Here is a 22322-nt window from a genome sequence, read left to right as displayed (position 1 = left end):
CATCACTATAGTTGCACTGACCCAAAGAAGCTGTCTATTTATACAGCAAAGTGAATGGTATAAAAAAATAGGTAAAAATAATTTGTCAACTGCTTGCTTTTCATTCATTCTGTATAAGAAAAATCTGAATAAAAAGAGATAAAAAGAGAAAGTTCTCACCGCGCATGCGCTGACGTCCTTTGCTGGCACCGTGAGCGTGAGAATTTTCCCACGCTCACGTCAATGAGTTGAACTGAGTTCATATGACATGAACCCCGCTCAACTTGATGACGTCACTGCGAGTCACTGAGGATGCATTCTTGCGCTCCTCAGTGTCTCTGCAGGATGGCAGGCTGAATGGTGGCATCCAGCTACGATCCTGCCTGCCATCTAGATGTAGCAGAGCTTGACCAGACGGGGGACACATGGATTCTGTTCTTCATGTCGGAAAGGTAAGGATGAGGCTGGTTTATTATTTTACTTTTATTGCAGGTGACAATGGCTTCAACTGGAAGTAGAGTTTAATTTAGAACATTAAAAGGTGTCTGTCTGTGTTTATTTCAAATAAAATATTTTATTCTGGGTGTGGGTTTCTTTTTTTCACATATCACTTACACTATGGGGTTAGTAATGGGGGCGTCTTATAGACGCCTCTCCATTACTAACCTGGGCTCGATGTCAGCTGGCATTATAAGCTGACATCAAACCCAGTCCTATAACCCCACTGCCACCGCTACAGGGCAGTGGGCAGAGAGGGGATAAGTACCAGAATTGTCGCATCTTATGGATGCGCCATTTCTGGGGCGGATGAGGGCTGCGGTTTCTAGCCTCGGAGGGGGTCAATATTCATGGCCCCTTCCTAGGTTATTAATATCAGTCCCCAGCTGTCTGACTAGCCTTTGCTGGCTGTTAAAATAGGGGTATACCATGTAAAAAAATTTTGGGGTCCCCCATTTTAATAGCCAGTAAAGGCTAAGTATTCAGCTGGGGGCTGATATTAGCAACTTGGGAAGCTCCGTGGGTATTACCCCCTTCCCAGGCTACAAACACCTGCCCACAGCTGTCTGCTTACCCTCTGCTAGAGAATAAAATTACAGGGAACCTCACTCAATTTATTTTTTTAAATTCTTTAATTTAGCAATAAATTACATGTACAGTAACCAACACAGTCACTGTACTAAGAAAGATGTCACTGACATATATAATATCTAACTATTTTATGTATGTATAACTATTCTCTCTATTCTATAATGTCAGGTACTGCTGTGATTTTACAGTATGCGGCTGATGAATTGTCAGGTTTCAAGGAGATGGGTGCATAAAAATCACATGGTCCGAGTACCGTGTGATTTTTTTTCACGCACCCATTGACTTGCATTGTCGAGTCTCATCCGAGATACGTGGCAAATCGCAGCATGCTGCAATTTTTTTCTCAGTCCGATTTCAGCTGAGAAAAAGATTGCAGATGAGATGTCACTCATTGAATAACATTGGTCCGAGTACAATCTGATTTTTTATCGGATTGCACTTGTCTGTTTTTCACGCATGTGAGTATGAGCCCTTAGGTGAAAGTACGGTAAATCGGTATTTGGTCAGTCTATCTTACTAATAGTGGAGCGCTACTTTAAGTCAACATCCTTCAAATAATGCTTTACTAAGACTTTCCCCCCTAATTCATCAGTTTTTGCCAGAATTCCGGCGTAAACTGTTTAAACTGTAGCAAGATTTTAACAAAGCCCATAGTAGAGCAAAAATATTGTGACTTTTGGCATTTTTATTCCAGCTTCGGTCATGAGATCCAATTTTTTTGAAAAGTGGGCAGATCTTACATAGGAAGAGCGCAGCTGACAAATTCATCATTATTTATGCCACAAAAGTGGTGAAAATTACAACAGAAATGTCCTTCGGCCGCTGACTGGCATACATTTCTGGCGGCGGTGCATGACTGCTGAAAGAGAAGCCAAATTAATTGAAAGGCGAACACCTCTTAATGAATTTGGCACATTGTACTCCAGTCAACAGTTCATCAAGACTGGTGTACAGAATGCTAGTCGTGATGAAGCGGGGCACTCCTGCACATTTCTGTGTTCAGTTTCTATCTTTTGTAGGATGAAGTTTTCTCTGATACCATATTTTTTGGACACAAATAATTTTGCTCTAGCAAAATATTCTCATTGTTTCTTACCTGTACAGATGAAGCCTGGTAACCCTCCATAAATTACGTCATCATTGTCAGGTAGTATGAAGGGACAGCGGGTCTGCACTTCCAGGCAGTACTGCTTGCAGGGGATGCCATTTCGACACTGTCGTTGGGTCACGTTAAAATATTCTGAGCACAGCCAGGCCTTGTAGACAGCCTACGGAGGAATAATAATTAGTAAAATGTTAAAACTTTGCAAATTTAATCAGTTGTAACAATAAGTTATAAACTATAGATGTCACAGATTAAAACATCACTCAACATAAAGGCAGGTAGCACTGAGAAATGCTATATCCAGAAGAGTGCATAAAGAACTCCCGCTTATGGGACCACCAGAGAGCGATGAGCACAGTGCTTGACTACTTCCAGAGGTCACACTGAGAATGAATGGAGTGGAGGTGTGCATGGTCAACCACCATACAGGGTCAACCATGGAGGTGCGCATGATCAACCACCGCTCCATTCATACAAGGTTCTTAAGAACCCCGGTTCTTGGAGCAGTTGGGGTCCCAGTGGTAGGACCCCCCAGCGATAGGGCATAACTTCCAAGCTTGAGAATACCCCTTTAAAACGGATCTGTCACCATATTTCACGATCCAAACAGCACGCATTAATAATTAGATCACTTAAATCTGATAGGACTGGTGTGCTTTGAAAATCTGTGTCAGAATAGCTTTATAATCCTGATTTTAAATTGAGCATTTTACTAGTCCAGCCATTCTCATACAGATTTTCAAAGTAAGTACACTCGTCACATCAGGTATAAGAGATCTATTTACTAATGCGTGACGTTTCTATTGTGAAATCTGGTGACAGACTTGCTTTAAAAAAAAAAAAAATAAAATCTGGAGATAAAATATTTTTTTCTTTCTGCAAAAAAAAAAAACATTTCTGTAACTGTAAAAACATGAGATAAATCTTAGGTTGGATTTAAGAACATGAGATAACTGTTAGGTTGGATTCACACATCAAAGAATTTGACAAAGCTATGCGAATGAAGGGGGTTTTAATAAACCCTATTCACATGCAGCATTAGAGTAAGTTCACTAATGTTCACAAACTCTGCATCATATGCTTGTGAATGGAGTTTCCTCAACCGCTATTAAGAGGCAATGGGAATTGTACACATATATAAAAAAGTGAGAGAATAATTAGCATGCTACTTAATCTCATGGATTGTGAAAAGAGAAGCCAGGTAATTAGCCCGATGCAGATTAGTCACATTGAATAACCTTTATCCTTGTATGAATCTGTGGCAGAACACAGCCAGCCATAACATCTCCCATAACATAGCCACAAAATCTCCGGTAACATAGCCAGCCACATAACTCCAATACTGCAAGCCACAGAACGCCATAACACCCTGGATTTCGCTTGGGAACTCTACAGTGCCTTGAAAAAGTATTCATACCCAGTGACATTTTCCATATTTTTTCACATCTACTATATAAACGGCTTATCCCGTCTGTCTGCCCATCCAGGAAATCCTGCGTCGCTGATTGGTCCGGCCGCGGCCAATCAGCGACGCCGGATTTCAGAACAAGATGGCGGCTGTTAGCGGCTCATCTGCCGCACGGAGATCAGCGGCGATGCAGCCGGGAGATGACCGGCGCTAGCCGGTCATATCCCGGCTGCTCACAGCGGAAGTACCTGCACAGGCAGCGCCGCTCTCCGGTCCTCACTAACACGGCGACCAATCAGCGATATTGGCGCCAGTCGGCCGCATACATATTCTAGAATACCCGATGCGTTAGAATCGGGCCACCATCTAGTTATACCCATAAACGTAAATGTATTTTATTGGGATTTTATGTGATACCAACAGAAAGAAGCAAGTATTTGTGAAGTCTAAAGGAAATAATACATGGTTTTCTAATTAAAAAATATAAATATGAAAATTGTGACTTTCTTTTATATTTAGCCCCCCTGACTCATTACTCTGTAGGATCACCTTTTGACGTATGTCTCTACCAGCTTTGTACATTTAGAGGCTGACATTTTTGCTAATTTTTCTTTGCAAACTACCTCTAGCTCAGTGAGATTGGATGGCGGTGTCTGTGAACAGCAATTTTCAAGTCTTATCACAGATTCTCAGTGGGATTTAGGTCTGGACTGTGACTGGGCCATTCACACACATGAATGTGCTTTGATCAAACCATCCATTGTAGCTCTGGCAGTATATTTAGGATCGTTGTCCTGCTGGATGGTGGACCTGTGCCCCAGTCTCAAGTCTTTTGCAGTCTCTAAAAGGTTTTCCTCCAGGATTGCCCTGTATTTAGCTCCATCCATCTTCCCATCAAATCGGACCAACTTCTCTGTCTTTGCAGACAAAAAGCATCTCCACAGTATGATGCTGCCACCGCCATGTTTGAGGGTGGGGATGGTCTTTCCAGGGAGATGTGCATATTAGTTTTCCTTTACACATAGCATTTTCCATTTAGCCCAAAAAGTTCTAATTTAGTCACATCTGACCAGTTCGATCGCCCGTGCTATACATACCAGTGCTTCAGCACTGGTATGTATAGCAGAAATCATGATCTCCTATGAATGCCAACCATGAGCCAGCATTCACAGGAGTATCGTAATGACAGGCAGACCCCCAGCTGTCATGACAACCCATCAGTGCCCCGCAATCACATGAAATTTTGTGGCCCAAATGACGTGCTTCCGCTCCACCCACGGCTGTTAAAGGGTAAGATGCAAGCTCAATGTCGGAACTGGCATCAAAGATAGGGACATGACATGTGACGTAAATATACGTCATATGTCTTGAATGGGTTAAATGCTTTTTCTAACTTTAACATTTAAAAAAAAACCTGCAAATAATATTAAATAACAAAAAGACGTAACACCTTTTCTTTTGGTTTTGACCACCAAGTGGCATAACATTGCATTGCCAGCACCCAGGGCAAGATAAAGATTCTGTGCCCCCTGACCCGTGGACTGTTATCACTCTCTGAGTCTTTTCATCAGTCCAGTATTGAACCACTTTTCCCCCACATGTATTATATGTTAAAAAAATACTGATGTAATTATAGTTTGCGCTTTGGCCCTCCATTTTTTCTGCTTTTTGCTGAAATCTGACATAAAATTATAATAAAGTTTTTTTTACTACATTTTTGTTTTTTTCTGTTAGTATTTTATTACCCTTGGCCTAACGTTGACCCTATCACTAGCTCTAACCCTATCTAATCCTAGCCCTATCACTATTAGCACTAACACTAGTTAGCATTAGAAACAATATGTAAACATGTAAAATTTATTCTATTACTTTTTTTTTACAGGACACAATTTTTACATTTGGGACAGTTCTCCCAGTAGGTATGTATCTCTCTCCCAACTCACAAAATTACAAGTGAGAGGGGATGCATATCCTGAAAGCAACAAAAGAATGGCTTCACCAGAAGAAGATCAAAGTTTTGGAATGGCCCAGCCAGAGCCCAAATCTGAATCTAATTGAAAATCTGTGGGTGACCTGAAGAGGGCGCTGTACACAGGAGATGCCTTCACAATCTGTCAGATTTGGAGCTACTGCAAGAAATAGTGAGCAAAGATTTCCAATTCCAGATGTGCCATACATATAGACTCCTACCCAAAAAGACTGTGAGCTGTCATAAATGCAAAGGACGTATTAGTTTAAGGGTGTGCATATTTATGCAAACACATTATTCAAGTTCTTTATTTTTATTTTTCCACCTGAAAAGATTTAAGTTTATTTTTCAATTGAATTGAACAGAATATAGGCGACATTTAAGTTGAAAAAAGTTCTGAAATGATATTTCAGAACTTCAAGACAAAAACCTGCCATTTTAACAGAGGCATGTAGACTTTTTATATCCATTGTACATCTATTTAGATCATAATACACTGCTCAAAAAATACAGGGAACACTTAAACAACACAATGTAACTTCAAGTCAATAACACTTGTGTGAAATCTACCTGTCCAGTTATGAAGCAACACTGATTGTGAATCAATTTCTCCTGCTGTTGTGCAAATGGAACAGACAACTGGTAGAAATGATCGGCAATTAGCAAGGTACCCCCTATAAAGGAGTGGTTCTGCAGGTGGTGACCACAGAGCATTTCTCTGTTCTTATCCTTTTTGGCTGTTTTGGTCACTTTTTCATTTTGCCGTTGCTCTTACCCCTAGAGGTACAGTAGCGTGAGGCGGTGTCCACAGTACAACCCACAGAAGTTGCTCAGGTAGTGCAGTTCATCCAGGATGGCACATCAGTGCGAGCTGTGGCAAGAAGGGTAGATGTGTTTGTCAGCGTAGTGTCCAGAGCATGGAGCAGATACCAGGAGATGTGGAGGGACACTGCCAGAGCCCTGCAATATGATCTCCAGCAGGCCACAAATGTGCATGTGTCTGCACAAACGGTTAGAAACCGACTTCATGAGGGTGGTATGAGGGCCCGACGTCCACAGATGGGGGTTATGCTCACAGCCCAACACTGTGCAGGATGCTTGGCATTTGCCACAGAACACCAGGATTGGCAAAGTCGCCACTGGCGCCCTGTGCTCTTCACAGATGAAAGCAGGTTCACACTGAGCACATGTGACAAACGTGACAGAGTCTGGAGACGCTGTGGAGAGCGATCTGCTGCCTTCAACATCCTTCAGCATGACCGGTTTGGCAGTGGGTCAGTAATCGTGTGGGGTGGTATTTCTTTGGAGGGCAGCACAGCCCTCCATGTGCTCGCCAGAGGTAGCCTGATTGCCAGTAGGTACCGAGATGAGATCCTCAGACCTCTTGTGAGACCATATGCTGGTGTGGTTGGCCCTGGGTTCCTCCTAATGCAGGACAATGCCAGACCTCATGTGGCTGGAGTGTGTCAACAGTTCCTGCAAGATGAAGCTATGGACTGGCCCACCCATTCCCCAGACCTGAATCCGATTGAGCACATCTGGGACATCATGTCTCACTCCATCCACCAACGTCACGTTGCACCACAGACTGTCCAGGAGTTGGTGGATGCTTTAGTCCAGGTCTAGGAGGAGATCCCACAATAGACCATCCGCAACCTCATCAGGAGCATGCCCAGGCGTTGTAGGGAGGTCATACAGGCACGTGGAGGCCACACACAATACTGAGCCTCATTTTGACTTGTTTTAAGGACATTACATCAAAGTTGGATCAGCCTGTAGTGTTTTTCCACTTTAATTTTGGGGGTGTCTACAACTCCAGACCTCCATTGGTTAATAAATTTGATTTCCATTGATGATTTTTGTGTGATTTTGTTGTCAGCACATTCAACTTTGTACAGAACAAAGTATTCAATGAGAATATTTCATTCATTTAAATCTAGGATGTGTTATTTGAGTGTTCCCTTAATTTTTTTGAGCAGTGTATATCATGTGTAGATCAGACAATGAATGACCCGGCAGTTACTAACTTTTTTCTTAACTACATTGCTTTAAAAATAAAGTCAACAAATGCCACCTGGTGGTAATAAAATGTAAGCACATGACTAGAAGTAGATCATTGAGGCATAGGATACGTAGGATACTGCAATATAAGGGCACTAGATTTTATTTTCAGCAACAATGTTACATCAATTCTACCATAACCTCATGCTTGTAAACTGAGAAATGCAGGTATTAATAATATATTCAGTTTTTTCTTTTTTCTTTTATGCATTGCTCTAATATATTGACTAGCTGAAAAGTGTTTGGTAATCTAGCACCATTTGAGAAAAAAAAATAAAAAAACAATGGTTTTATCTTTTCATTTAAAAACAGCAAATTTATGCATGCATTGGCTGTTTTTTAAAAAATGTTATCCTTATGCTCGCTTTCCACCTGATGCGTTACATGCTTCTTTGTCTCATTGCATACTATTCCTGCCCTATTTGCCTTCATTTGACAACTTGACTAACTAACCCTACATCTGTGCCACTAGTTATTTTAAAAGTTCTAGAGTAGATACTGCTCCCCGAGCTATGATGCCGTGCTTCTTGATAGCATGAAACGCGTCAGTTGGAATGAACTCCCCGGAGTACTAGACGAAGGGGACGCATAACTCTAGGAAGGGGGATCCCCCAAATCCTGGAGTTTTTATTATCTACACAGTGGCATGTGAAAGTTTGGACACCCCTGGTTAAAATTATTGTTATTGTGAATAGTTAACCCCTTTCCAACATGTGTCGTAATAGTTTGGCACACGTCGGCTCCCTCCCATTAGTGTGTGCTCAGGCGCTATCCCCGCACCTTTCTGGGCACATGACAGCTGATCTATACAGCTGTCATGTGCCCCTAACAGCCATGGGTGGAATTGTGATCCACACGCGGCTGTTAACTAGTTAAATGCCGCTGTCAATCTCTGACAGCGGCATTTAACTCGCTCTTACCGGAAGCACGCCACTAACCCTGCCCATTGGCGACCCTGTCAAATGACCGCGGGTCACCGATGGGTTGGCATGACAACCCGGGGTCTGCAGAAGACCCCTGTGGTTGGGTTGTCATTGCCAGATTGTTATGAGCGCCGCCCAGCAGATGGCGCTCATAGCAAATGAGCAATTCTGCTACACACAGGTGATCTGATGGTCACAGCTTCTAGTCTCCCATGGAGACTATTGAAGCAAGTGAAAAGTAAAAAAAAAATGTTTTCAAAAATTAAAAAAAACAATAAAAAAATCAAATAAACACATATTTAGTATCGTCGAGTTCAGAATCGCCCGATCTTTCAAAATACAAAAACAATTAATCTGATCCGTAAATGGCGTAATGAAAAAAAATATAAATGCCAGAATTGCGTTTTTTTGCTTGCCGCTACATTACAATAAAGTGCAATAACGGGCAATGAAAACATCATATCTACACCAAAATGGTATCAATGAAAATGTCAGCTCAGCATGCAAAAAATAAGCCCATACCCGGTCCCAGATCCCAAAATATGGAGACGCTAAGGATTTTTTTTTCACCACTTAAATAAAAAAGAACCTATACATGTTTGGAACCTACAAACTCATAATGACCTGGAGAATCATAATGGCGGGTCAGTTTTAGCATTTGATGAACATGGTAAAAAAAAAAAACAACAAAAAAAACCAACAACTGTGGTATTGCACTTTTTTGCAATTTTACCGCACTTGGAATTTTTTCCTGTTTTCCAGTGCACGATATGGTAAAACCAATGATGTCGTTCAGAAGTACAACTTGTCCCACAAAAAAATAAGCCCTCAAATAGCCATATTGATGGAAAAATAAAAAAGTTATTGGCCTGGGAAGAAGGGTAGCAAAAAACGAAAACGCAAAATGGCCCAGTCATGAAGGGGTTAAGCAAGTTGAAGATGAAGTGATCTCTAAAAAGCCTAAAGTTAAAGATGACACATTTTCTTTGTATTTTAGACAAAAAAAATATTTTCATCTTTTACATTTAAAAATTACAAAAAGTAAAATGTGATTATGCAAATTTTGTGCACCCTGCATGGTTAGTACATAGTAGCACCCCCTTGCATGACAGCTTGCAAACGCTTTTTGTAGCCAGCCAAGAGACTTTCAATTCTGGTTTGAGGGATTTTCATCCATTAATCCTTGGACAATTCTTCCATTTCTGTGAGATTCCTGGGTTGTCTTGTATCTTGCATGCCCTGCTATTTTGAGGTCTAGCCACAGATTTTTGATGATGTTCAGATCAGGGGAATGAGGGCCATTGTAAAACCTTCAGCTTGCGCCTTTTGAGGTTGTCTATTGTGGATTTTGACGTGTGTTTAGGATCATTATCCATTTGTAGAAGCCATCCTCTTTTCAACTTCAGCTTTTTTACAGATGGTGTTATGTTGGCATCAAGAATTTGTTGAAGTTTCATTGAATCAATTCTTCCCTCTATTGATTGATCCACCCCCATGCTTAACGGTTGGTGAGATGTTCTTTTTCAGAAGCATCCCCCCTCCACCTGCCCCCTTTCTTTTTGTTTTACTGTGCAATTGTATATTTGATATCTTACTTGACTGCTTACCCAGTTTAGCAACTTTGAGCTTTATTACATTCTTTATCTGTAACCTTCCTTTGTACATGTTATCATATAATTAAGAACAAACAAACAAGCAAACAAAAAATAAAAAAAAAACAACTTTCTAATCCCAAGGGAGGGCAATCCTTCAGTCATTGTTCCCTAGAGGTTTCCTCCACAGGGGTTTTCTCCTTTCCTGAGTGCTGAAGGATTGAAGGATGACTCTTTGTAAGTTCGGGGTTTACTGTCTTTTTATAGATTTTAGCCTGGTTTTATTTAAAAAAATAAAATAAAATAAAAAATAAGTAAATAAATAAATAAATTAAAAGTCAGAAAGACAGGCGATTTAAATCAAATCAGATTGGGGTATTATTGTCACAGCTGTGATGTTGCAGTTAGGGAGTCAGGTGGAAGAGGGCAGCAAGTTATGGGGGACATATTTTAATTTAATAGAAGCTGTTACATAATGGCAGTGGATAGGCTGAACTTTTTTCTGGCCAACCTGAAGGATGTGATAATGTAACGTTATCCAGGGGCAACTTAGCTGTTACGCACAGGAATGAGGGTCATTGGAGCCCTTGAAGTGGACTGGCTTTGCTACTGTGGCAAGTCAGAGCAGGCCAACCCCGGATTGCTGCCTGCCGATTGCTGTATGGCAAGCAGCTTGGGGATCTCACGTTGTCCGTGAATTGCAGATTATACTTGCCTAACATTTCACCAGACTTTTACTATACTCATGTGATCTTTAATAAATCATGTGTTGTGTGTTTTGTTTTATTGGGCTATGTAGTTTGGGTCATGTGTTAATAAATGAGGGTCCATTTCATATCCAGAAGTTATGCGATCATAACAATAACATTTGTTTAAAAAAGCCGATGCATGCACAAATTTACTGTTTTTAAATGAAAAAAATATAAATGAAGTTTTAATCTTTTCTCAATTGGTGCTAGGTTACGTGCACCACTACTAGTCAACAGAAACTTCTTAGTACATGATGAGTTGATCACTTTATATTTATTCATGCTGTCTAACATATTGATGTTGGTTCACAAAATACAGCTTCTATCCTGAAAAAAATAATCTACATTAATATTGATTTTCAGAAAAATATTGGAATTACTGCTATTATTTGGGCCACATGCACACAAGCATATGAATAAATGGTGTTGTACGGCACTCTAGTGTAAGCCGTACTTTTGACGTTTTGCATAGTACCATGTTTTTCACCCTATGTATAGTATTCTGTACCAAGTTACATGTAGTTCCTTATGAGATACAGTACAGACCAAAAGTTTGGACACACCTTCTCATTTAAAGATTTTTCTGTATTTTCATGACTATGAAAATTGTACATTCACACTGAAGGCATCAAAACTATGAATTAACACATGTGGCATTATATACTTAAAAAAAGTGTGAAACAACTGAAAATATGTGTTATATTCTAGGTTCTTCAAAGTAGCCACCTTTTGCTTTGATGACTGCTTTGCACACTCTTGGCATTCTCTTGAAGAGCTTCAAGAGGTAGTCACCAGAAATGGTTTTCACTTCACAGGTGTGCCTTTTCAGGTTTAATAAGTGGGATTTTGCTGCCTTATAAATGGGTTTGGGACCATCAGTTGTGTTGTGCAGAAGTCAGGTGGATACACAGCTGATAGTCCTACTGAATAGACTGTTAGAATTTGTATTATGGCAAGAAAAAAGCAGCTAAGTAAAGAAAATCATGTGGCCATCATTACTTTAAGAAATGAAGGTCAGTCAGTTCGAAAAATTGTGTAAACTTTGAAAGTGTTCCCAAGTGCAGTTGCAAAAACCATCAAGCGCTACAAAGAAACTGGCTCACATGAGGACCGCCCCAGGAAAGGAAGAGCAAGAGTCACCTCTGCTTCTGAGGATAAGTTTATCTGAGTCACAAGCCTCAGAAATAGCAGGTTAACAGCAGCTTAGATTAGAGACCAGGTCAATGCCACACAGAGTTCTAGCAGCAGACACATCTCTTCAACAACTGTTAAGAGGAGACTTTGTGCAGCAGGCCTTCATGGTAAAATAGCTGCTAGGAAATCACTGCTAGGGACAGGCAACAAGCAGAAGAGACTTGTTTGGGCTAAAGAACACAAGGAATGGACATTAGACCAGTGGAAATCTGTGCTTTGGTCTGATGAGTCCAAATTTGAGATCTTTGGTTCCAACCGTGTCTTTGTGCGACGCAGAAAAGGTGAACGGATGGACTCTACATGCCTGGTTCCCACCGTGAAGCATGGAGGAGGATGTGTGATGGTGTGGGGGTGCTTTGTTGGTGACACTGTTGGGGATTTATTCAAAATTGAAGGCATACTGAACCAGCATGGTTACAACAGCATCTTGCAGCGGCATGCTATTCCATCCGGTTTGCGTTTAGTTGGACCATCATTTATTTTTCAACAGGACAATGACCCAAAACACACCCCCAGGCTGTGCAAGGGCTATTTGACCAAGAATGAGAGTGATGGGGTGCTACGCCAGATGACCTGGCCTCTACAGTCACCAGACCTGAAACAATTGAGATGGTTTGGGGTGAGCTGGACCGCAGAGTGAAGGCAAAAGGGCCAACAAGTGCTAAGCATCTCTGGGAACTCCTTCAGGATTGTTGGAAGACCATTTCCGGTAACTACCTCTTGAAGCTCATCAAGAGAATGCCAAGAGTGTGCAAAGCAGTCATCAAAGCAAAAGGTGGCTACTTTGAAGAACCTAGAATATAAGACATATTTTCAGTTGTTTCACACTTTTTTGTTAAGTATATAATTCCACATGTGTTAATTCATAGTTTTGATGCCTTCAGTGTGAATGCACAATTTTCATAGTCATGAAAATACAGAAAAATCTTTAAATGAGAAGGTGTAGGCATGTGTCACGCAGGTTGCTAGCCTGTGTGAACTGAAACCAATAGACTTTCTGCCAGCATGTTATATGCTGGGGGTTAACTCTTTTAAAGAATGTGGTTTTATGGGAATAACTTAGAGATGGGAGGGAAGTCATTCCCCATACCTTCACCAGAGGGTGTGGCTGAGCAACGTTTAAATGTTCAGTCCTGTTTTTTTTTCTCTGTTGTGAGTTTGGAGTGGCAAAGACTCCAGACTGGAAGGCCACAACTCAGAGAGGAGCTGAAAGCTGGGACTACAACCTGTGTGGACAAACCCCACATTGCTATGGACTATGCTATCGTTCATCTTTTGTTGTGTTGTTTTGCCAGTAAAGCTGTGTTTATTTTTGCTGGAGCTGCAGGGCTTTATGCCGCATAATAAAGCCTGCAGAGAAAACACGGTTCCTGAGTCTACTTCCAGAAGTGAGGCGTCTTACCACAGTTGGTGCGAGAGTGCGTGCAAGATTCCAGGAACACGTGTACCTGCTACAGAGACCGGTGGATGTCTTGGGTGAAGGCTGCCAGCCAGCAGGAGACGTCCGGCAGCATGGAAGAGCTTATTAAGCACCTGGTGCAGAGGCGATCCGTGGCAAGGCGATGGTTCCGACAAGTCCAGGTGATGACGCATACGTCAGGAAGACGGTAAGGAAAGCGTTACAGAAGATGTCCCCAGGGGATGATGTTGGGCATTCCTGACTGTTTTTGAGAGGGTAGTGGAACAGGAGAGATTGCCGCTGGAGAAGTGGACGAAGGTTCTGGCGCCATATCTGACTGAGGAGCCTCAGAAGGGTTATTATGATCTGACTTTACAGGACGCAAAGGAATACACCAAATTAAAAACAGAAATATTTGCATGCTCAGGAGTGACTAAGTCTGTCAGAGCACAAAGGGTCCACCACTGGGCGAATGCTGGCGACAGACCTCCACGCTCACAAATGTTTGATTTGTTACATCTTGTCCAGAAATGGCTGCAGCCAGAGTCTTCCTCTCCTGCCGAGATGGTTGAGCGGCTGGTGATGGACAGCTTTGTCCATTCCCTTCCCAGGCCGGTGCAGACCTGGGTTGCCCAGGGCGACCCTCGGAATGCAGACGACCTCGTAGGTCTGGTAGAGAGGTACCAAGTGGTCAAAAAATCCCTGGCGAAACCCGACATAGTCACCTCCCCTTACTGGAGTGACCAAAAGGGTGTGGGTTCACCACGGAAGGGGTTCAGAGCCACAACTGGGGGGGCGTCCCACATCCACTGAAGGGACTGCAAGGACTGTTGTGAAGGATGTGATCAGTTGGCGATGTCGCAATCCGGGACACGTAGCCATCCAGTGTCATACGTCTGCTGAGCCAATGGACTGCAGCCTAGGCAGACGATGTTCATACTATGCTTACCCAGCCTGCAGTGTGAACTGTCAACCCGGCGAGGGGCCACAGGCGTGTGCCACGTCCATTAATGGAGTGAGGGTCCTGGGGCTATTGGACTCTGGGAGTCCGGTGACCTTGATCAGTGCCACCCTTCACCACCAGCTGATCACTGCTGGATCTGTGGGTGTCCGCTGCATACATGGGGACACCAAGAACTACCCGGTGGCCAGAGTGACAGTCGGAACAGACTGTGGCGCCCAATCGCACGAGGTCGGGGTGGTCAAGGACCTGATACATCCCGTCATATTGGGGCGCGATTTTCCTTTGTTTTGGGACTTTTGGGGGACTCAGTCATGGGGACAAAAGCCAGGACCCTAGAGAGAAATACCTCGGTTGACATCGGAAGTGGATGAGTTTCCACTGTGTGTCCTTGTCGGCGATGAGGGCGAGACTGTGACCGAGGAGGCAGACCTCCCTGAATTGGAGGTGCCCGGAGAGAACTTCGGGGCAGCTCAAGTTCGGGACTTGACCTTGGAAGGGGCATGGGACAATATTATGGTTTAGAATGGTGTTGCCCAAGAACCGGGGGTGGATACCAGGTACTCACACTTTGCAGTTCAGGGGGAGCTATTATACTGAGTAACCAAACTGAAAGGTGAAGAGGTAGTGGAACAGTTGTTAGTTCCAGGGCCATACTGTGGGAGGGTATTAGACAAGGCCCACTCACATATTCTGGGGGGACACCTAGGGGTTGAAAAAAATCAGGAGAGAATAGTGAGGAGGTTTTATTGGCCAGGATGTTACCGGGAGACCTTAAACTATCGTAGGTCCTGCCCCACCTGCCAGAGAACCGTGCCCACCTCCCTCTTCCATTGTCCCTTAGTTCCACTACCTGTGATAGAAGTTCCCTTTGAGAGGATTGCCATGGACCTCGTGGATCCCATAGTTAAATCGGCCCGGGGCCACCAATACATCTTGGTCGTCATGGACTATGCGACCCGGTACCCCGAAGCGGTACCCTTAAGGAACTCGTCCAGTAGGAGCATAGCCCGGGAACTTGTCCACATCTTTGCCAGGACCGGCCTGCCGAAGGAAATCCTGACGGACCAAGGAACCCCATTCATGAGCAAGGTGATGAAGTAGCTGTGTAAAGTGCTTCAGATTACCCAGCTGCGAACCTCCGTTTACCATCCGCAGACCGATGGCCTGGTGGAGCGCTTTAATAAGACTTTGAAAGCGATGCTCAAAAAGGTCGTCAAGAAAGATGGTCGAGACTGGAACTACCTGCCTCCGTTTCTACGTTTCTCCGTCAGAGAAGTTCTCCAAGCCTCCACTGACTTCTCTCCGTTCGAGCTTCTATATGGCCGGCATCCAAGGGGTCTCCTAGACATCGCCAAAGAAACCTGGGAGGCTGAGGTCATGCCCCACCGGAGCATCATTGAACACATTGCCCAGTTACAGGAGAGAATGGCGAAAGTGATGCCCATCGGGAAGGAACATCTCCTCCGGGTGCAGGAAGCCCAGGCGAGGGTGTATAACCGATCGGCAAGGCTGAGACAGTTCCAGCCTGGGGATCGTGTTCTGGTTCTCATTCCCACCGTCGAAAGAAAGTTAGTGGCCAATTGGCAAGGCCCGTATGAGGTGGTGGAGAAACTCAGTAAAGTGAACTACTGAGTCCACCAGCCCGGCCGAAGAAAGCCGCACCATGTATACCATGTGAACTTGCTCAAGCCATGGCGGGACCGGGAACCTGTGGAAACTCTTTGCCTGGGAGCCACTCCTGAAGGCATGGTGGAAGAGGTCCCTATAGCAGAAACTCTATTGCCAGCCCAGAAGCAACAGCGTCAAGAACTACTACAGCAGAATCGGGAGCTGTTCTCAGAGTTGTCGGGGCATACTCAGGTGGTACAGCATGACGTGCTAACAGAACCACATGTAAGAGAGAATCTGAAGCCGTATCGGATTCCGGAAGCACGCCGAGAGGTGATCTCGGCCAAGGTGAAGAGGATGTTAGACCTCGGTGTGACAGAGGAGTCAAAGAGTGGGTGGTTGAGCCCAATCGTCCTCGTGCCAAGACCCAATGGAGAGTGGAGGTTTTGTAATGACTACTGCTGGCTGAATGAGGTGTCCAAGTGTGAAGCGTACCCGATGCCTTGCGTCGACAAACTCATCGAGAGTCTTGGACCGGCGAGATACATCACCACTCTTGACCTGACGAAGGGCTATTGGCAGATCCCCATGTCCCAGACAGCCAAGGAGAAGACGGTTTTCTCGACACCGGATGGGTGCTTTCAATACACCCGGATGCCGTTTGGGCTACAGGGGGCCCCAGCTACCTTCCAGAGGACTATGGATCAGATCCTAGCCCCACATAAGAAGTATGCCACAGCCTACCTTGATGACATTGTGGTCTTTAGTCCAGACTGGGCTAGTCATCTACCTAAATTGCAGGCCGTTCTGGATGCGTTGAGAAAGGTGGGAGTTACTATAAATCCAAGAAAATGTGCCATTGGGAAATAGGAGGCCAGGTAGTTGGTTTATGTTGTCAGGAGAGGCGAAATAAAGTCGCAAGTCAATAAAGTGGAGGCAGTCCAGACCTGGCCGCAACCGCTCTCCAAAAAGCAAGTAAGAGCATTCCTGGGAATGGTGGGATATTACCGGCAGAGGGGGGGAATATGTGACAGAGTCACTGGTATGAGATATGAGGGGAGGTATGTGTCACACAGGTTGCTAGCCTGTGTGAACTGAAATCAATAGACTTTCTGCCAGCATGTTATATGCTGGGGGTTAACTCTTTTAAAGGGTGAGGTTTTATGGGAATGACGTACAGATGGGAGGGAAGTCATTCCCCATACCTCCACCCCAGGGTGTAGCTGAGCAACCCTTAAATGTTCAGTCCTGTTTTTTTTCTCTGTTGTGAGTTTGGAGTGGCAAAGACTCCAGACTTGAAGTCCACAGCTCAGAGAGGAGCTGAAAGCTGGGACCTCAACCTGTGTGGGCAAACCCCACATTGCTATGGACTGTGCTATCGTTTATCTTTTGTTTTGTTGTTTTGCCCGTAAGGGTGTGTTTATTTTTGCTGGAGCTGCAGTGCTTTATGCCACATAGTAAAGCCTTTAGAGAAAACCCGGTTCCTGAGTCTACTTTCGGAAGCGTCCGAGTGAGGCGTCTTACCACAATATATATATATGCAGCGTTATGTGCATACCCTATTTAATATACAGTATTATGGCTGTATTGTACAATATAAGCACATTTTACCATTTACCTTTCGTGTCCCCCCTATTTCCTCATAGACTGTAAGCTTGCAATCAGGACCCTCACTTGTTTTGCTATCCGAGTTATGCTTATTCTGTAATGTCTTTATTGTCAGTACATATCCCCTCTAAAATTGCAAAGTGCTGCGGAATATGTTTCACGTTATAAAAATAAAAATTAATTACATATATATATATACAGTACAGACCAAAAGTTTGGACAAACCTTCTCATTTAAAGATTTTTCTGTATTTTCATGACTATGAAAATTGTGCATTCACACTGAAGGCATCAAAACTATGAATTAACACATGTGGAATTATATACTTAACAAAAAAGTGTGAAACAACTGAAAATATGTCTTATATTCTAGGTTTTTCAAAGTAGCCACCTTTTGCTTTGATGACTGCTTTGCACACTCTTGGCATTCTCTTGATGAGCTTCAAGAGGTAGTCAACGGAAATGGTCTTCCAACAATCTTGAAGGAGTTCCCAGAGATGCTTAGCACTTGTTGGCCCTTTTGCCTTCACTCTGCGGTCCAGCTCACCCCAAACCATCTCAATTGGGTTCAGGTCTGGTGACTGTGAAGGCCAGGTCATCTGGCGTAGCACTCCATCACTCTCATTCTTGGTCAAATAGTCCTTCCACAGCCTGGAGGTGTGTTTGGGGTCATTGTCCTGTTGAAAAATAAATGATGGTCCAACTAAACGCAAACCGGATGGAATAGCATTCCGCTGCAAGATGCTGTGGTAGCCATGCTGGTTCAGTATGCCTTCAATTTTGAATAAATCCCCAACAGTGTCACCAGCAAAGCACCCCCACACCATCACACATCCTCCTCCATGCTTCACGGTAGGAACCAGGCATGTAGAGTCCATCTGTTCACCTTTTCTACGTCGCACAAAGACATGGTGGTTGGAACCAAAGATCTCAAATTTGGACTCATCAGACCAAAGCACAGATTTCTACTGGTCTAATGTCCATTCCTTGTGTTCTTTAGCCCAAACAAGTCTCTTCTGCTTGTTGCCTGTCCTTAGCAGTGGTTTCCTAGCAGCTATTTTACCATGAAGGCCTGCTGCACAAAGTCTCCTCTTAACAGTTGTTGAAGAGATGTGTCTGCTGCTAGAACTCTGTGTGGCATTGACCTGGTCTCTAATCTGAGCTGCTGTTAACCTGCGATTTCTGAGGCTGGTGACTTGGATGAACTTACAGGGAAAAATGCAAATTACTACATCTGGGCAATAAAAATGAAAAAAGCATATACAGAATGGGAGGAATAGAGCTAAGCAACAGTGCATGTGATAAAGACTTAGGTATACTAATAGATCATAGACTGAACATGAGTCAACAGTGTGATGCAGCAGCAAAAAAAGGCAAATACAATTCTGGGATTAATTAACAGAAGCATACAGTCTAGATCACATGAAGTCATTATCGCACTTTACTCCATTTTTCAAGTTGTTGTTATAACGTATTCTAATTTACTGAGATAATGACTTTTGTGTTTTCATTGGCTGTAAGCCATAATCATCAACATTACCAGAAATACACACTTGAAATAGATCACTCTGTGTGTAATGACTCTATATAATATAGGAGTTTCACTTTTTGTATTGAAGAACTGAAATAAATTAACTTTTTGATGATATTCTAATTTAGTGAGATGCACCTGTATGTATATATATATATATATATATATATATATGTATATACACTGGGAGACTGAGGGGGGAATAATATATGAGGGCCGTTTTGTATAGGATGCGCATGGAGGCATACTGAACCTGCTGGAGTGCATTGAAATCACAGAATCGTCTGTGGTTACAATGCAAAATAAAAGAGAGTGAATTTTTTCAAACTTTTTGATCAAGTCAGATTTAGGAAAACCTGACATCGGCTTTTATTTTTGGAGAGATTTATAGGATCGGTAGTGGGATGGATCTCTCCCTCCTCTCCGGGTATTGGAAGTGGCCCATGTCCACAAAACTAATTTAAACTTTCAGTTGAGCTTTGGGTGCCTCAGTGTTTTAGTTTGCAAACTTGAGAGCAGTAGCTTTTTGCAGTACAGGTCTGCGTGAGACTGTATGAAACTGAACACAGGCCATAGAAAAGAAAGCCAGTGGCGCACCCACAAGAGATGGTGTAGTCGCCCACGGCAGCGGAGTGTTAAGGACTGTTATTAACGATCCGCCTTCGATCCGGAGGATAACGTTGGTCTTTTTGTTGTGACATGCCAAAATAAAGACTTAAGTTGGACTAACCTGGGTCACTGCCTCTTTACCGCACTGGGTGAACACCGCTGCATTACAACACATACACAGACATACACACATATACACACACACACACTGTGCCCCTGAATATATTGATTAAAATACACTTTGTCCCATGGAATAAACCACCAATATCATCTGGGAGAAGGCATGAGGGTATTAAGCAGGAGCCGAATATGTCTTCTTGCATCTCCATTGTTTTATTCAATTGTATCTTTGTTTTTAAGCTGAGGAGACAATAAAATAAATCAGCGGCACTGCAGGATCCCATCTCAGCACTCCTGGTGTGTTTAATTAGCACCATAGCTAGGAGACACTAGATCAGGGATGTCAAACTCAAACACACAGAGGGACAAAATGAAAACTTTGGACAAGGTCGCGGGCCTGCCAGTATACAGTACATTAGGCCCCACACAGTCCTCCATACAGAATAATGGGCCCCACACAGTCCTCCATACAGTATAATGGGCCCCACATAGTCCTCCATGCAGTATAATGGCCCCACATAGTCCTCCATACAGTATAATGTGCCCCATATAGTCCTCCATACAGTATAATGGGCACCACATAGTTCTCCATGCATAATAATTGGCACCACATAGTCCTCCATACAGTATAATGGGCCCCACATAGTCCTCCATACAGAATAATGGGTCCCACATAGTCCGCCATACCGAATTATGGGCCCCACATAGTCCTCCATACAGAATAATTGGTCCCACATAGTCCTCTATACAGAATAATTGGTCCCACATAGTCCTCTATACAGAATAATGGGCCCCACATAGTCCTCTATACAGAATATTGGGCCCCACATAGTCCTCTATACAGAATAATGGGCCGCACATAGTCCTCCATACAGAATAATTGGTCCCACATAGTCCTCCATACAGAAGAATAATATGACCCATATAGTCCTCCATACAGTATAATGGGCCCCACATAGTCTGCCATACAGGATAACGGGCCCCACATAGTCCTTCATGCAGTATAATGGGCTCCACATAGTCCTCCATACAGTATAATGGCCCCACATAGTCCTCCATACAGTATAATCAGCCCCATATAGTCCTCCATACAGTATAATGGCCCCACATTGTCCTCCATACAGAATAATGGCCCCACATAATCCTCCATACAGTATAATGGGCCCCACATAATCCTCCATACAGTATAATAGGCCCCACATAGTCCTCCACACAGAATAATGGGCCCCACATAGCTTTCCACATAGTATAATGGGTCCCACAAAGTCCACCATACAAAATAACATAGGGGTGGTGGTTCTGGTGTCGTGGGCCAAATATAATCACCCTGCGGGCCAGACAGTATAATGGCCCCACATAGTCCTCCATACAGTATAATGGGCCCCATATAGTCCTCCATACAGAATAATGGCCCCACATAGTCTTCCATACAGTATAATGGGTCCCATATAGTCCTCCATAAAGTATAATGAGTCCCATATAGTCCTCCATACAGTATAATGGCCCCACATAGTCCTCCATACAGAATAATGGCCCCACATAGTCCTCCATACAGAATAATGGGCCCCACATAGCTTTGCATATAGTATAATGGGTCCCACAAAGTCCACCATACAAAATAACATAGGGGTGGTGGTTCTGGTGTCGTGGGCCAAATATAATCACCCTGCGGGCCAGAGTTTGACATGTATGGACTAGACAATACACTATTGTGTGAAGGCACCATATAGCAGCCCAGGGTGTCCACAGAGCAGTAGGGACTTCATGTCCCAACATACAGGCCCTGTGCACATGGCTTTGGCTCTGCATGAGGCCTCACAGTAAGGGCTCATTCAGACGTCCGTGCACTTCATTGTGAGATCGGACCGTTAATGCATGGACATCTGAATGTGCCCTAATTAGCTGCCTTAGAGATGCAAGCAGTGTTGCCTGCAATACTAATATTATATCCACTGTGGTCGTGGGCTCAATTGCTTTTTAAGAGCCAGAATATCATATTCTGCCATTCTCCTCTCGTAGGATCTGTCATAACTACCATGGCTCCACTAATACAAGAAGCCATAGCGCTAATGTGAACTGAGGCTAAAATAAATGATGTTCAGAGTACGGAATCTCACAATGACAAATAACAGCCATTAATCATGGTTACACAGAGGGGCAGAGGCCCAAACCAGAATAGTGAGAGATCAATCTCACTATTATTCAAGATAGACTTTAGAATGGATCCAAGCAAACAGTTCATGATGAATCTTAAAAGAGTCAGTGTACACGTGGCATTTCATTAAATACATGATTAGCATCATATCCGCGTTTTGTATATTGTTCTGGCTAAACCCTCCCCGGCCCAATCAATGTGCTACCTAGAGACCGGAAGCCCTTACTATAGTGATTAAAGTGATTGTCATTGCAGAATAT

The 22322-nt window shown here is 43.4% G+C and overlaps 1 protein-coding gene across 1 annotated transcript in view; it reads right to left on the bottom strand.

The window, feature by feature from the left end:
* NALF2 (NALCN channel auxiliary factor 2) overlaps positions 1 to 22322 on the bottom strand; it is a 192119-nt gene that overhangs the window by 14338 nt on the left and 155459 nt on the right. The window contains exon 2 of the mRNA XM_073640927.1: positions 2165 to 2336. Coding sequence (XP_073497028.1) covers positions 2165 to 2336 — 172 coding nt within the window. The remainder of the gene's footprint in view (positions 1 to 2164; positions 2337 to 22322) is intronic.

This window comes from Phyllobates terribilis, unplaced genomic scaffold (assembly GCF_046119375.1).
Source record: "Phyllobates terribilis strain yellow unplaced genomic scaffold, ASM4611937v1 Scaffold_7__3_contigs__length_470593459, whole genome shotgun sequence".
Lineage (NCBI taxonomy): Eukaryota > Metazoa > Chordata > Amphibia > Anura > Dendrobatidae > Phyllobates > Phyllobates terribilis.
The sequence above is the reverse complement of the archived record's forward strand: the minus strand, read 5'-3'. Positions and strand labels throughout refer to the sequence as shown.